General features: G+C 58.1%; 2 protein-coding genes across 3 annotated transcripts in view; one reads left to right on the top strand and one right to left on the bottom strand.

Moving 5' to 3' along the window:
• Positions 1 to 525: 525 nt before the first annotated feature.
• On the top strand, positions 526 to 6,047 carry LOC119099695 (very-long-chain (3R)-3-hydroxyacyl-CoA dehydratase 2). 2 transcript variants are annotated; one of them, XM_037222760.1, is made up of 6 exons: positions 526 to 596; positions 3,669 to 3,786; positions 4,187 to 4,310; positions 4,701 to 4,806; positions 5,212 to 5,390; positions 5,786 to 6,047. In XM_037222760.1, the coding sequence occupies exons 2-6, from the start codon at positions 3,775 to 3,777 to the stop codon at positions 5,863 to 5,865; spliced, it is 501 nt and encodes a 166-aa protein (XP_037078655.1). In that variant the 5' UTR covers positions 526 to 596; positions 3,669 to 3,774; the 3' UTR covers positions 5,866 to 6,047. The 2 variants fall into 2 exon arrangements, with proteins under 2 accessions (XP_037078655.1, XP_037078654.1); XM_037222759.1 differs by lacking the exon at positions 526 to 596 and adding an exon at positions 1,458 to 1,711 and having other exon boundaries at positions 5,786 to 6,043.
• Positions 6,048 to 6,114: 67 nt separating this feature from the next.
• Khc-73 (Kinesin heavy chain 73) overlaps positions 6,115 to 15,168 on the bottom strand; it is a 32,670-nt gene continuing 23,616 nt past the window's right edge. Inside the window, exons 27-38 of the mRNA XM_037223501.1 lie at positions 14,709 to 14,914; positions 14,279 to 14,369; positions 13,506 to 13,663; positions 12,873 to 13,014; positions 12,314 to 12,373; positions 10,719 to 10,837; positions 9,992 to 10,110; positions 9,476 to 9,644; positions 8,932 to 9,379; positions 8,359 to 8,496; positions 7,795 to 7,968; positions 6,115 to 7,023 (exon numbers count right to left, since the gene is read on the bottom strand). Coding sequence (XP_037079396.1) covers positions 6,950 to 7,023; positions 7,795 to 7,968; positions 8,359 to 8,496; positions 8,932 to 9,379; positions 9,476 to 9,644; positions 9,992 to 10,110; positions 10,719 to 10,837; positions 12,314 to 12,373; positions 12,873 to 13,014; positions 13,506 to 13,663; positions 14,279 to 14,369; positions 14,709 to 14,914 — 1,898 coding nt within the window. The 3' untranslated portion in view covers positions 6,115 to 6,949. The remainder of the gene's footprint in view (positions 7,024 to 7,794; positions 7,969 to 8,358; positions 8,497 to 8,931; positions 9,380 to 9,475; positions 9,645 to 9,991; positions 10,111 to 10,718; positions 10,838 to 12,313; positions 12,374 to 12,872; positions 13,015 to 13,505; positions 13,664 to 14,278; positions 14,370 to 14,708; positions 14,915 to 15,168) is intronic.

Genomic DNA, 15,168 nt, shown 5'->3' with positions numbered 1-15,168 from the left:
ACTGAAGCCAGTCCACTACAACCTTTTTACTGGGAGTGGTGTCGACCAACTTCGTCATGGCACTTTCATTTACTTCGACCACAACGTACGCGTAGGTCATTTCTAGTACGACCAACGGTCTGAGGTGCTAACCAGCGAAAAACCCGCCTTCTAAAACACGCTTGATTTTTCGGCACCTGGTACAGCGCCAAGCCTTGCAAAACACCATGTGTTTGCCATACGCTCCTTCCACCATACGCCTTCTTGCACAGCAAATTTTTCCTACTTTCCTTATGAGACCGTTTTCGCCGAGGAGTTTTAAAAGGTCACCTGGGCCTTCGGTCTTGAAATCCAGTTTTAATAAGTCCCTAAACGATCCCACTTCGCGCAACTCCACCCTCAGCTCTCGTTCAATATCGCTCGACTGCTTGGATACGGAATAAATATAGTTCATTGCATTATTATTGTTACCTTGGCACCCGTATATTTTTATGGTTCTTGATAAGCAGTTATGTTGTCACCACGCGCCAATAGCGTGACAATCACGCTGAGGGCCGAGGTTGCCGCGTGTATGCGGCGCTCGGGAGCTTGCCGTCGTAATTGTAGAGAAATCGAAGGTAAGAGCATGAATCTACCTGTTTTGTGATTATTTACGATATGTTCTGCCTTAAACACGACGAATGATGTACAATGTTCTTTTCTAACATTAGGGACCAATGTATACCTACACTCTTACCGTGACACAATAACTTTCACGTTACCGGCAGATTCTATTTTTGCGAAATGTGAAGAAGACGTGCGTGTGCTTTAACACGTTATTAAGGCCGCTTTGTGGTTTTTGAGCTGTAGCGCCGCCTTTCACCCTCTATTGTGGCCATGTCAGGGGTTGCATGAAAGCTCCAATAGCGTATATCTTTTGGCGTTAGGATACGCAGCATGTCATATGCAACATTGTCATGCACGCGTGAAGGGATCTGAATTCCAACTTACTCTGCGAACTAGTGTGGAGCTAACTTTGCCCATGACAAACATTTGAGGACAAGCATTCGTCGTCGTCAATACGTCGACGCGTCGAGAAGTACATGTTTTAAGTAGTAAAATTATGTTATCAGAAGATTCTTTTACCCTTGAAAGCTTGACAATAGTGACGAGCGAGTTTTTTCCATCGCGTCTGATGGTTATCCCAATGTCTTCATAAGGGGAGCAGTTTACTTGTTCCAATGTTTTAATGTGTTAAAGACTTAAGCATGTTTTGTGAAGACACCTGAGAAGAACTTAACCCTTTCAGAAATCTCCCCATTCCTCCATTGCTACGTGGTTATTACGATCGCTGAAACACCGTTTGCGCATTATTCTTCATCCGCAACGAATTTTCTAAACGGCTGCATGGTTACGCGGGTTGTTGAGCTCATGACGTCATCATCAGCTGTCATACCTAAGGGATTTCGACATGTGCGCTGTGTAGGCTATTGGCCGCATTCACGATCACCACCGGGCCGTTCCGGTTTGGTTCTTGGGTGTCGGGGCTAGTTGAGGTGAAAGTGCGGGCCATCTGACTGTCGGAATACTGGTTTTTAATTTACAACACGGCTGAGGGGAGTGAAATTCCTTGACTGACTTCGCGTGGTGCCGTTGCACAGCGTGTCTCGCGCGGATTTTCTGTCACTTTGCATTGAAAAGGTATGATTGGTGCCTTATATCTCAGTGTTTACAATACCTTCCAGCTTACTGGGTAAGTACATTCCTAGCGACTTGCTTCGGTTTAAATGTCTGATAGGTCCTTGGGCAGGTGCGCCAGCCTGGAGATGAGTTCAGCTGGTTCTTCTAAATGTCATTTGTACCATTTCGCAGTATGGAATCCCTGCACATCACTTCACTGTTATGTTACAGCAGCCATTAACTTGATGATCCCCAGTCTGCAGACTATTTGCCAGACATCCAAAAGCTGTCACTACACTTTCCCAGACATCTATGGTTTATCAGTATATCAAACATCGTGCTTGTGTGCACCAGACTCAGCCCAGGCTATGGGTGTGACCAGGGCAGCAAGCATGCTCTAAAGCCTGTGTCATCATCATCAGCCCAGGTCAAATTGAATCAAATTTTCATGTGATCTGTGTATGAAAAATATTTTTTCAGATTGTTTGCTTAAGCTTAAATTTGCACAATCATGTTAATTTGAAACAGTGGCTGGTCATGGGCCAATTTGTAGTACCAGCATGTAAAGCCCTAGAGCCTTCATTTTCAGCATTAATGCTTTTAAACTGTTGATACATTGTTGCTACATTACCAGACATATTGGCATAGCATGCATTTTGGTGTGGGTGTACATTGCTACCAAACATTAGAAAAAATTGTACATCATTTGTTGTGTTTGAGGCGGAATGTATTGTAAATAATTTTAAAACAGGTAGATTTATGCTCCTACCTTCAAATTTTAATATTTACAATGGTGAGCGCCGCACGCACAGCACCGCCTAGACTCCCCAGCGCCGTTTTTGCATTGCCGTTGCGTAATTACAATATTTCTGATTATCAAGAACCATAAAAAATGTATGGGACCAAGGTAACAATAATAATGCAATGAAAAACGTTTCTTATCACGTCTAGGTATGTTTATGAAACGGACAGGGCAGAATAGTCCAGAACATAGCCTAAACTAAACTAGCCTAGCCTAGCCTAGCCTAGCCTAGCCTAGCCTAACCTAACCCAGCATAACCTAACCTAACCTAGCCTGGCCTAACAACCTAACCTAACCTAACCTAACCTAACCCCCACCTTATCCCCTTCAACCCAGATTCCCATTGGCATCCATGTTCCACGCCATATATATGTACCGTATTAAGAAGTTTTGTTTAGCCGCCATATTCTCATTTTGCTTTTCATTCCCACGCAAAAACGTCATATTTCCCCACCATGTTGACCAATCTGCAAACAATATGGAAGACTGCTTGGATATGCAAGAAATACATTTTATTGAATTCTTGTTACCTTGGCCTCGTACATTTTTATGGTTCGTGATACGCAGTAGTGTTGTGATCACGCAGTAATGTTGCGATCACGCTTAGAAATGGCGCCGGGATCGTGGTTGCTGCGTGTTTGCGCCCGGATGTTCGCTATCGTAGTTATTTAAGTTTCAAGGTAAGAGCTTAGATGACCTGTTTTACGATTAATTACGATACGTTCTGCCTTAAAAATGACGATTGATGTACAATGCTCTTTCTTAACATGAGGTAGCAATGTATGCCCTGACCTGCATTTTTGCAGTGTGAAATGAAGCTCTTGTATTTCTGTAGCTCCAAATGATGCCCAGGCTGCATATCCCTACATCCATGCCATCTATCTGCCACACCTGGCCTGTTTATCAGCACAGCCATCTATGTGGTGGCAATGTGAAAAATAATCACTTTCTGTAACTTTGTTTCCAGATGATTATTACTGCTGATGATAGCTTCTCACTTTCTTGTGCCATGCTAATACAAAATCAACATATTGAAAATGTGTGTGCCCTCTACACAGCATCCTTGCAGCATGCATCATGCCCATGCCTTGTTTTCATATGTAGCTATATGGCTTTTCCTTCTGGCTGTTTAGTTTCATAGTTTTGAGCCTTTTATTCTGTCAGCAAAGTGGCCACCATCACAGGCAATCTGATGAAACAAATTGTGTCTTTTCTCCTCTCTATCTAGGTGGGCTTACTTATTTTTCCTGACATGGTCCCACATACTAGAAGAACGCTCTCTTGAAGGACTGTGGGAGAGGACTGAATTGCCCCTTAAGCTGTTTCAGACTGCAATGATGATAGAGGTAAGTGATGTTATCAACCAAATTATTGGAGAAGAGGAACAGTAGTAAGATAGCTTCTTTGCTGTTTGGTCAAGAGGATGTTTATAACAATATGCTTTGCCTATTGTTACCAATATAACAGTTGCCTCTTTATCTTATAACCAATTAGTTACTACCTGTTGTAAGTTATGGACAGCATTTTATGTAGACTATGGCAGTCAGAACATGCCCAAGGCTCACACCACATGTAGTGGTCAGGTTCCTCTCTAGGACCTTAAAATGCATAGCTGGGCACCTTTCCATTGAGCCCCTCCACCAGCCTGCCACAGTCACCGCGGCTGCGTTGGTGCAGCAGCGGCGGCACCGCCGCGCGCGCGCAAGGCCACGGCCCGTTGACTGAGGGCGGCACCACCGCCGACAGGTGTGCCACTGCCTGGTGGGCCTGGTCCGCTCCAGCCCCGTGACCACGGCCATGCAGATCGTCTCGCGCGTGTTCATCGTCTGGCTGATGCTGGACCAGGTGCCGGACACGCGCACCGGGCCAGGTCAGTCGGGCCGCGCCGGTCGCCAGCCGGTGCCGCCGCCGGGCCGCTCTCCGCGCCCGGCCGGCCGGCCGAGCGTCACGTGTCCACTTCGATCCGGCTCTCGTCGGGCTCATTGTCGTGATAAAGGGCCCTGTTAGATCTTTCTTTAGGTCTTTTGGCACAAGGCGCTCGTGGTGTGTGAGATCGACTTGAATTCCCGGGTTCGCTGGGTAATAATGGGTCCCCCTCGGTGCCGAAAACAGCGTCAGCGTTACGCTCAGTAAACAACATACCTTGCCCGCCCACCTTTTGCGCCTGTCGTGCGGCGCAAGACTCGCCACATCATTTGACGCTCGTGTCTCCGACCGCTGCTGAGCGGCGACGTCATCTGCGATATCCCGTGCACGCCAGGTATCCTGTTCTGCCTGGCCGCCTGGCCCCTGGCCGAAATGGTTCGCTACCTGTACTACCTGGCCAACGCTGTCGGCTGGGTGCCGTACGTGCTGACGTGGGCGAGGTAAGCGTGCCGGCGCTGTTCAGGCCGCGCACCGGTCAAGGCACCGAAGTCTGCGTGCGACCCACGGCCAGTTGTGTTCCGTAGAAGACGAAGGTGGGGTACCGAGTGCCGACCATCGGGGCATGCCATGAATTCGTATGGTACTGCGCAATTCTCGACATTCCCATCACAGATGCAGATCCGGTACTGATTTTGCTCTCCACCGATGCCACTATGCGTAAATCTTGCGTCCCTTGTAGTGTGTATCACCATCAGCACATGTGATCGCTTCTGGCGGGGCTCCAGCCCACGGTGAGCAGCGCCGCCACCCGACGGCCGAGCGCTCCGTCCGCACCGCGGCCGGGGCGTGGCGGCAGCCGTGCCGTCGGCAGCGGGCCTGATGGCGACCGGCACTCGTGGCGGCAGGTACAGCTTCTTCCTGGTGCTGTACCCGGTCGGCGTCCTGGGCGAGACCCTGAGCTGTTACTACGCGCTGCCCTACTGCCGGGAGAAGCGGCCACTGGACGTGACGCTGCCCAACGTGGTGAACTTCACCTTCAACACGTACTATGTGCTAATCGGCATAATGCTGCTTTATGTTCCAGGTGGGTGTAATGAGCTATGAGCCGGTCGGCAAAAATTGGTCGAACATTGTTTAAAATGCGATTTAAAGATAGTAACAGGTTCTTAAATGAAAACAAAATGCAACCATTATTTGCGTATCGCCTAGAACATGTGCCGCACTATACCACATCAGCAGGCGAGCTCTCGTACGTCGTTTCATGGTTTCCATCCATTGCCTTCGTCTTGTGCACACCACGATTGATGAGCAGTCCGTGGTTTCACGTCCTGCACTCCAAAGTTAGCGGGAACACGGACCCTGATGGACGCATGGAGGGCATGCGAGCGTGCCACCATGCCATGCCCCCCCCCCCCCCGTGGTGCTGCGGCGCGGGCAGGCCGCGCGCTGAGCCTCGCCGACTCTGCTCTCCCTCGCCAGGCCTGCCCGTCATGTACCGCTACATGCTCAGCCAGCGGCGCAAGGTGCTCGGCGCCGCCGCCAAGGCCAAGAGCGAGTAGAGGGCGTGGCCGGCGCCGGCCGGGCTCGGAGAGGCGCCGCCTTCAGCCAGCGGACGCGGAGCTTACTGACGCGTGGTTGTGGGCCGTGCCGCGTGGTGTCTGGTGCTGTAGCGGAATGGTAGGCGGCACGGGGGTGTTCGGGCGGTACGCTGTTGTTTGCGGGAGGCGCTAGCGAAATATACATATCATCGATGGTTGGTAGATAGTTGACGCGTGTCCTTCGGTGGCGTTGGGAAACGTGACGCAGACCATTATCAGACCCCGTCGGAGTTTATAATGCAGAGAAGCTCAACTGAACAAACCGCACGCGCCACTACGGCACTGCAGGCCCGCTGCGCGTCCGTGGGTTTCGCGAAGCTCCTTGCTAGTTTAAAACAATTCAGAATTCTAGTTTCCGTGCAGGGCATCTGTGGCCTGACCACAATTCATCACTCAAATGGTGTTCAGCACGTCACGCTGCTGCCAATAGTAGCTGCTCATCGGACGTAAGACAATAAAACACCGGCGGCACCCGCGCGGCTCGAAGCTCTCGTACTGCGCCGCAGCGCCTCTGGTGGGTGGACATCGCACCAGCGCCTTGCCGCCATCCCGCCAGTCAGCGCGCGCGCGCGCGGAAACTCCGCCCGCCCGCGCTGCCCCCGCGAACCGCACACCAACACACGCGCGACTGGAATGTCGAATGGACGAAATCGTACTGGGCGGAACGAAGGCTGGTGTCGGCACCAGGTGGACGCGCGCGCGCAACACATGGTCACTAGACGGCGGGCGGCACAACGGGCGGCCCGAGCGGCCTCGCACGCGCGCTACCAAGCAGCGAATATAAATTATTAGCTCTAAAGAACGGTCAGACGCGCCGACAGTCTAGAATATCACGGTGGGGGCGCAGGCCGGCGAGGCGATGCCGACGTCCGGCGAGCTGACGGGTCGCGCTGCCCGGGCGCCTACTGCCCCTCCTACACGGGTTCACGGCCACCCTAGTCTAGTCGCCACGTGTCTATCTAGTTGCCAACGGAGCGGTGTTTGGCACACAAATCTAACAAGCTCAATCGGTTACCGCTAGGAGGGAGACAACGCCGGCCGGGCCCTATTTCCTATTGCTAAGGCCTTCGCTTTTGCTCTTCGAGCTGGACAGCCCTGCCGAAAGCGGAGAGGACTCGCCTGAAACGAAGGCCGTCGACTTACAATGACGCCGACCCATTTGCGCATCATAAAACGTGCTGATCGCTGGTCACAAGGGTGCTCATTGATTTCGTCTGTGTTGTATTGTTATTCCAGCACCACCAGTTCCAGGAGCATCTCAGGTGTCCCTCCACAAGTAGCGAGGGCCCCGCCCCGTTCCCCATCCTCAGTAACTTTCAGGATGCACATTGGTGAGTTTGTGTCCAACAGCATTCTGCACACAGATACGCGGCTGCGAACAACGTGTGCTATGTTCCAACGACAGTTTCGTCAACGACATTGCGTTGCCCGCTTAAGCAAAGCATTTGAGGTGTTCTGTACAGGATGATGTTTCCGGACACCCCTGGGAGGTTTTCAGGAACCATGATGCATTTTCTGACACCGTCGGCGTGGCCCGGACGAGGAAGCAAAACTGCCACCTAAATGACACATTCACTCATGCGTGGGCGCGGGAACACGGGACGGGACCTGGAGACCACGCCCCCACACTTTTTGAATTATTTACATCAACCCTAAGATCTACTACGGAACCATCATCCCCCCCCCCCTCCAGAACACACTTTTTGAAACGTTCCTATGCCAATTCAAGCATGCCGTCCGACAACCCGGCGGCACACAGCTTATACACGTCAGCGTCCAGACCCTGCGCTCGCCAACGCTCCGAGATCATCCACAGCCGTGAACACTGCCAACCAGCCCCGCTGTCCGCACTGCGAGGCGAGCGCCCCGGCGCGACCGGCCGGGCCTCACCTCTGGTCGACGCCCGCCGGGAGGAGCCGGCCGCGGCGGCCGCCGGGCTCGGGCGCGCCCGCTGCGCCCGACTGCGCCGATGGTCCCAGATCAGCTTGTCGACGCGCACGAAGATGCCGTGCCTCGGCTGGCAGTGGAAGTACTGCACGTCCTTCACGCTGCCGTCGTTCTTCCCTGCGACCGCGGGCGGGTTACATACCGTCCGGCGGCCTGGGCTCAGGTGAACGTGTTCAACTGTGCTAGCAAACAGGGCTACTACGGCCGTTGGCGCACCATGAAGGTCAGGTGGTTCATTAAAAACCGCAGCACCTTGCAGCTTATGCACCATAAAAGGCTTCGCGGTCCCTTAAAAAATGTGACACCACGTGGGCGCCAAATACAAGCTCCGGGCAAGCCACCAAGCTCGTGTCACTAAATAAATAACAATATTTCATGCTTAACTAAAAAATTATATGCCATGACGAGGTTAAGTGACGGCTGACAGCCAGTCTGTGCGCGGGTGCCGGCTCTACTGGACCACCGGCGCGGCTGCAGCTCCGCGGCTAGGACCCGGGCGGCACGCACCTTGGGGCAGGTCGAGGTCGACGCCCACCCAGCAGCCGGGCGCGAACCGGACGGGGCCGACAAAGCGGATGTGGCCGGAGAGCGACTGGGGCCGCACCAGCACCGCCTCGCCGGGCGTCACCCACTCGGCCAGGCCGGCTGTCGGCGGGCGGCCGGCCGTCAGGCATCGTATCACCTAGGCTCAGTGGGGCGGCCGGCGCGGGGGACACAGCAGCTGGCGGCTCGGCACGGATGTACCGGCGAGTCGCGGACGCACGCATCACTGCCACGACGCCGATGGAACACGAGGTGATGTGGCGGGGTGGAATGTGAAGCTCACCTTCACTAACAAGACGCGCCAGCCCACATGGCCAGCACCGGAATCCCTCACCCCAAGTGGAGGAGACAGACGCACACTAGCGGGTCTTCCCAGCCTCGATCTGGCTGGTCTGAGCTAGGACAGCGCAGTAGGTGGCGTGTAGCTATTAAAATGACGTACGTTATGCAGCACGGACCGGGGAGGAATAGCACGACACGGCCGCGGACACTGCACTCGACGCTTTTCAAGGGGCCAGTGTAGACTGCCTAACTCACCGATACAGTTGTCAGTCTGCGGCTTGCCCGCCTCATGGTCCTCCCAGTCCTGGCCGTTGGAATCCAGCTGCGTGTCATGGTTAGGCTCCTGCTGCAGAGGCTCCCCTTGCTCCTCACTAGGCTCCTGCTGGTGTTCAAGCTGCGGGGGGTTCTGTTCCGGCTCCTGCTGGATTTGCTGCGGCGGATCCTGGAGCCCTTCTAACGATGATCCCTGCTCCGCCTCGAACTCCTGACGCATTTGCCGCTGAATCTCCTGCTCTCGCTCTGGTTGAGTTTTCTCCTGAGGTTGCGGCTGGGACTCCCGTCGAATCTCCTGAGGTTGGAGCTCCAGCTCCTGGTGATTCTCGGGAGCCTGTCCCGCAGGCTCCTGCTGACTCTCCCCGGGCCGCGGCTCCCCCTTATTCTCCTGAGTCTGCCCCTCCTCCCGCTGCCCCTCCGCCGGCTCCGGCTGCGGCTCCGGCTGCGGCTCCGGCTGCGGCTCCGGCTGCGCGCCGGGCGGCGCCGGCTCGGGCCGGCCGGCGCGGCGGCCGTAGGGCTGCGGCTCGGCGGCGGCCGACGCCGGCGGCCGTTCCGACTCCCGCCGGCTGGTGTCGGCCGGCCGGCGCGCCGCCACCACGCTCGCCTCCGAGTCGGGCGTCTCGTCGATGCTCTGCAGCGACACCGAGTCCTCGCTGGACAGGTTCGACGAGCTGACCGCCTGCGAGCCGTAGCCGCTGCAACAGGGGACGTGCGCGCGCGCGCGAGCTCACTCGCCCGTCCGACCGCAGCCAGCGCCAGCGATCGTCGTCACTGCACGCGCAGCCCGCACGCGGGCATGACGTCACGCACTGCGCATTCGCCGCCTTTTCAGCGACCACAAGTCGATCAGAACGAGTATAAAATGGCATGTGTCTGGCTCTTGCAATTTCACATGCGGCTTTTTGATATGGATTTGCTATAAGACCAGATCTTAGCCCCGACACATCGGATTTGAACTATCGGTAGACACACCGCTTTCCTCTCAATAACGTTTTCGCTGGCGCGACATTGCCTGCAACGGAAGAGGTTGGAGATGACTGACCTGGAGGTAACGCTGGGCGAGTTGGTCTTGGCCGGGGCCGGGATCTCCACTAGGGAGTCAAACGTTCGCGAGCTGCGCATGCGCCCGGAGAGCCGCGTCCGAGCAGCCGCGCCGCGTCCCTGAAACATCACACGGACGGCGCGTCACGACATGACCGCTGTTCCCCGCCGCTGACGGCAGCGCGCAGAGGCTGTAAAGGCGGCGTGTAGAGGCATCCGGCGTCATGGTGGCGCCGCTGACAGGACGGGCGGCAGATTCACCGGGACCGGCTGGGCAGGGCCAGCGGCATAACTCACCGGGGCCGGCTGGGCGGAGCCAGCGGCAGCACTCACCGGAGCCGGCTGGGCGGGGCCGGCGGCAGCACTCACCGGGGCCGGTTGGGCGGAGCCGGCGGCAGCACTCACCGGGGCCGGCTGGGTGGAGCCGGCGGCAGCACTCACCGGGGCCGGCTGGGCGGAGCCGGCGGCAGCACTCACCGGAGCCGGTTGGGCGGAGCCGGCGGCAGCACCCACCGGGGCCGGCTGGGCGGAGCCGACGGCAGCACACACCGGGGCCGGCTGGGCGGAGCCGGCGGCAGCACTCACCGGGGCCAGCTGGGCGGAGCCGGCGGCAGCACTCACTGGAGCCGGCTGGGCGGAGCCGGCGGCAGCACCCACCGGCGCCGGCTGAGCGAGCCGGCGGCAGCACTCACCGGAGCCGGCCGGGCGGAGCCGGCAGCAGCACTCACCGGGGCCGGCTGGGCGGAGCCGGCGGCGTCTGCGCGCTCCGGCGATCCCTCGCGGTCGTGGTCCTCGTGCAGCGTGCTCATCCTCGAGGCCAGCTTCAGCGAGCCCGGGCTGGGAGTGGCTGCGAACGGGCGTCGCGTCAGCACGCGGACTGGCCCGGCGTCCAGAGCACGCCAAAGGGGGCAGGAAAGCCTCACCGTCAGCTAACATGTTAGATCAGAATACTAACGAGCGTGATTTATCTGTCAACAGCCACAGAGTTATTTAACACCTTGAGATCATGGCCAATATCAGGTGACGGCATGTGGGGTAGTCTGCCCACGTGACAGCATACACACGTAATCGAAATTTCAATAATAACAACCCACAAATGCAGCTGCAAGGCCAACAAATTAAAAAGAAGTCTGAACGCATTCGCCAAATGAAAACAGCAAGCCAACCTCATCGCGTTCTACTTGCCATGCAAAAACCCCGCCAAACAAGGTGCCAGTGAGGCAACACACTGACCGGAACACACACACACACACAGAACCGAACGGGGCTACGGGATCGCAAGCCCTGCTCCGGGTCACGTGACACCCTGCGGGCATTGGAGAAGGCAGCCCGCCGTGATATGCGGCACCCAGGCGGTCGAGAGGAGCTCTATACCATGCTCACACGGCCCCGTCCTGACCGGAGGCAGGACATTGTCATACCGGACACCTGGCAGCGCTTAGAACGGACTCACCGCGGCGGAGCTGTACAGGCTCTGCCCTGCTGCCAAGGCCTGCTGGTTACTCGCGTAATAATGGATGGAGATGAGATGAGATTGTGAATAGCCATGTCGCTTCATCATTTTAGCCCTTGCAGGAATAATTTGACCGGTTTTGATCATACCTGTCGAGTCAGAGTATGGACTCAACAGTCTTTTTTATGATCGGAGAATTTGCAGCACAATACCGGCGTCGCTCTTAAACCCTTTAGACCCTTCTGGCCACTTGCCAATCAACCGCCAGCACCTAACGATAGAAGCACGGTTTTGAGGTCTCGAACAAACGCGACCGAACACAGCGGTCGCTTCTCTGGAGTTCCACGAGCCGAGAACCATGGCGAAGACCAACATTGCCATGGCCCTGGAAACCATTGGCCAGGGCAATTCACTAGGCTTGCTTCGCGAAAAGCCATTATGAACACTACCTAACAGTTCACTCACGTCATGTCTATCCATGTCTGATCGACAAAGCCATGGGTGATGCTTTGCCTCGTTTTCGTTCCAGCGAACCAACGGAACCGCACATGTTTCTCCACGCTGGATGATTCCACGCACTGTGGCTCATAACGCCCGCTTTCATGCTGAAACCGACACGCCTGCGCTGAGGCATTAGCCTGGTGTTGGCCAGGCCCGCAGTGTGGACGTGGCCCCAGCTCGGCACCCCGCCCCTGACGTCATCACGGACGGGGGTGGCTGAGGCCCGAGCGGCAGCTAGCGTACGTGCAGCATGCGGCGGCAGCAGCGGCGGCAGCGACAGCGGCGGCGGCGGCGGCGGCGGCGGCTCGGCGCCCGCCTCCTCATGCAGCGCCATCAGTGAGCCGCTGAGGCCAGACAGCATCGACCTACACTTGGACATGGCGCCCTGCAGGCGGCCGCCGGCCGTCAGGTTCAGGAACGTGGGCCGATCTGCGGAGCACGCGCACCGGCACGCGGTCAGACAGAGCCGGCGCGCACGCGTGGCGAACGGCACAGGTCGCGCTCATGGAGCGGCCGGTGAGACCAGAGCGGAGGCGGGCCCTCTGGTCGCGCACGAGTTTCGGTCCGCGCGCAAAGGGGAGTGATGGAGAGGGCCGGACTATAGCGAGGTCATGAAACACAGCAACACGGGCCGCAGGTCTCCGCCATCCGCTGCGGTGACCACAAACAGGGCTGTGGCGAACACGCCGCCGACTGAAGCTCGACCACCAGCGGCAGAAGCCGCGCTGAGGACCTCCGGCCATAGCACGGGGAGACGACCGCGGGCCCGCAGCCGGCCATCTGTCGCATTGGGATCAGCATACCTGCTCGCCTAGCCGTTACAGCTACCTCCCCCCCCCCCCCCCCTCTCTCCCGTCAAACCAGTCCCCTCGGCGTCAGCCGGCGCGTGGCCGGGTGGCGAGCGCCGGCCGGCCGACGGCCCACTCACTGGCGGTGCGGCCGGAGCTGTCTGCCTTATGGCCGCCGAGTGAGAGCCGGTGGTGCGGAGGGTCGGCGGAGTCGCCGGCCGCCGGCAGCCCGCTCAACTCCAGGAAACTCTCGGACCGGTTCACGCCGTCCGGCCGGTGGAACTGGCGCACCGGGCGTCAAGTCAGGTCAGGTCAGCAGGGCTAAACGGCCGGCGACGGGTACCGCACGGGCCGAGACACGTCGGCGGGCTGGCAACGCGTGCTACTTCCCGAAGCGGCAGGCGACAGGCTGAACGACACCAGAACACTACACACTGTGGGACTGCCTCATCTAATCTGACGTTTGTTTCAGCTGGGCACTTGCGAAACAACAAGATATTCAGGTAATCACTTTCGGGTAGGCGACCCATTAACATCCCGCAACAGCAGCCAACACCATCGCGCAAATAACTAAGGCTGGCCCGCGGTCACGGGCGCACCGACAACGAAAAACTAGCGGCTCGCATTAACGTGGATGACGCCCGTGCGTTGAGAATGCCGGTGATCCCGTCCAACGTTGACCCGCAGTCCGCCCGAGCCATCAGTGACGCAGGGTGGCCCGCAGCCGCGCGGCCACACGCCCGACTCGTCGTCACGCCCGTCACGGTACTGACGTAGCTGATGTTGGGCACGCTGGCCGTCTTGCGCATGCTGCCGGTGCCGGAGAGGGGGCCGGCGCCGTCCTGGATCAGCTCCTTGACGGCCACGCTCTGGCGCAGCCGGTCCAGTCGCAGGATGCTGTCCACGGCGCTCACGCCCTGCAGGTACTTCTCTGCGGAGCGGGGCCGATAGGCTGCGTCACACGACCGGAAGGAGGCAGCGGCACCGCCCGACTGCAGACGACGCACCGGTCGACACCGGACCGGGTCCCGCCATGCTCCGCAACGCCGGAGTAGGTCCCGCCAGACTCCATAACACACAACACTGGTCCGAGTCGGACTGTGAGCCGGCCTGTGTCGGGCCATACAGACTTACTGGAGCACAAACCGAGCTCAGCCCAACTGCCGACCCAGCACAGCTCTCCCATCATGCCTCAGGCCTAGCCCAGTCCTTGCTTGCAACACTGGCCCCGTCTTAGCTCGCGAGAATAGCCCCGTCCTAGCTCGCGACACTAGCCACGTCCCAGCTCGCGACACTAGCCGTCCTAGCTCGCGACACTAGCCACGTCCTAGCTTGCGACACTAACCACGTCCTAGCTCGCGAAACTAGCCGTCCTAGCTCGCGACACTAGCCGTCCTAGCTCGCGACACTAACCACGTCCAAGCTCGCGACACTAGCCCCGCCACAGCTCAGACGCCCACTACGCCTGCACTCGTCCGGCTGCTGACCGCGCCCCGCCACGCGTCTCAGCAGTCCGCCCGCGCGCCGACACGCGCCGCGCCCTCACCGATGTACGTCTCGCCGTCCGGGTCGCTGGCCTCCTGTCCGGAGGCGGCGATCTGCGCTAGCGACTCGCGGTCCTCCAGCTCCTCGCTCGCCTGGGGGGACGGCGGGGCTGAGCACCACCACTGGGGGGGGGGGGGGGGGGGGGGGGGCTGGTCGACTCAATCCTACCCCGCCCCCTCTCCAAAGCGTACAGGTTCAAAATGGGGGACACTCACTGGAACGGCCGCATCCTGGGTTTGCTTCGGTGGACAGAGTGGTTATATACGGCGTACATCCGCCTCGCATATCTCCATATTCGACCACATTTCAACGTAAAAGATTCTAGAATGCCAAAAGATCATTCGGCAAACTTTGTCACTGACCAAGTATCCACGGAGTTGCGTTTCAAACCACTGCCAAAAGGCGGGATCCCGGGCTCGCCAGCCCCTCACCTTCGGGATGTTGGAGACGACCTCGTAGACGACGCCGGTGGCCTCCACCTGGTCCGTGCGACGAAGCGAGATGCTGCGCATCAGCTTGTTGGTGAAGGTCGGCTTGTAGATGTTGACGGCGAGTCGCTTGCGCAGTACGATGTCCATGGGCAGCGGCTGGCAGAGCCGCACGCGCACCAGCAGCACCAGGTACACCCGCTCGTTGGCTGCAGACCGGGGGAGAGCGGCCGCATGAGGCGGGGCCGGGGGGAGAGCGGCCGTCTGAGGTGGAGCCGGGGGGAGAGCGACCATGCGAGGTGGGGCCGGGGGGAGAGCGAGCATGTGAGGCGGAGCCGAGGGGAGAGCAGCTCCGGAAACGATCTGTTTCTAAAAACAACTTCGCCACGCATGGACATCAGCCGTCCTCCACCGGCCAGTGACGCGACAGTGTCGGAGACTCCAGCCCACCGGCGCTGTCTGC

This window comes from Pollicipes pollicipes, unplaced genomic scaffold, assembly GCF_011947565.3.
Source record: "Pollicipes pollicipes isolate AB1234 unplaced genomic scaffold, Ppol_2.1 Scaffold_4881;HRSCAF=5763_pilon_pilon_pilon, whole genome shotgun sequence".
Taxonomy (NCBI): domain Eukaryota; kingdom Metazoa; phylum Arthropoda; class Thecostraca; order Pollicipedomorpha; family Pollicipedidae; genus Pollicipes; species Pollicipes pollicipes.
Note: the sequence above shows the minus strand (reverse complement) of the source record. Positions and strands in the feature narration are given on the sequence as shown.

What these genes read in the sequence shown, in the direction of transcription:
- LOC119099695 (XM_037222759.1), top strand. Translation starts at nt 1,662, where the DNA reads ATGATTGGTGCCTTATATCTCAGTGTTTACAATACCTTCCAGCTTACT. An exon ending in TACGTGCTGACGTGGGCGAG is followed by an intron (nt 4,807 to 5,211) that starts GTAAGCGTGCCG and finishes TCGTGGCGGCAG; the next exon opens with GTACAGCTTCTTCCTGGTGC. An exon ending in AATGCTGCTTTATGTTCCAG is followed by an intron (nt 5,391 to 5,785) that starts GTGGGTGTAATG and finishes CTCCCTCGCCAG; the next exon opens with GCCTGCCCGTCATGTACCGC.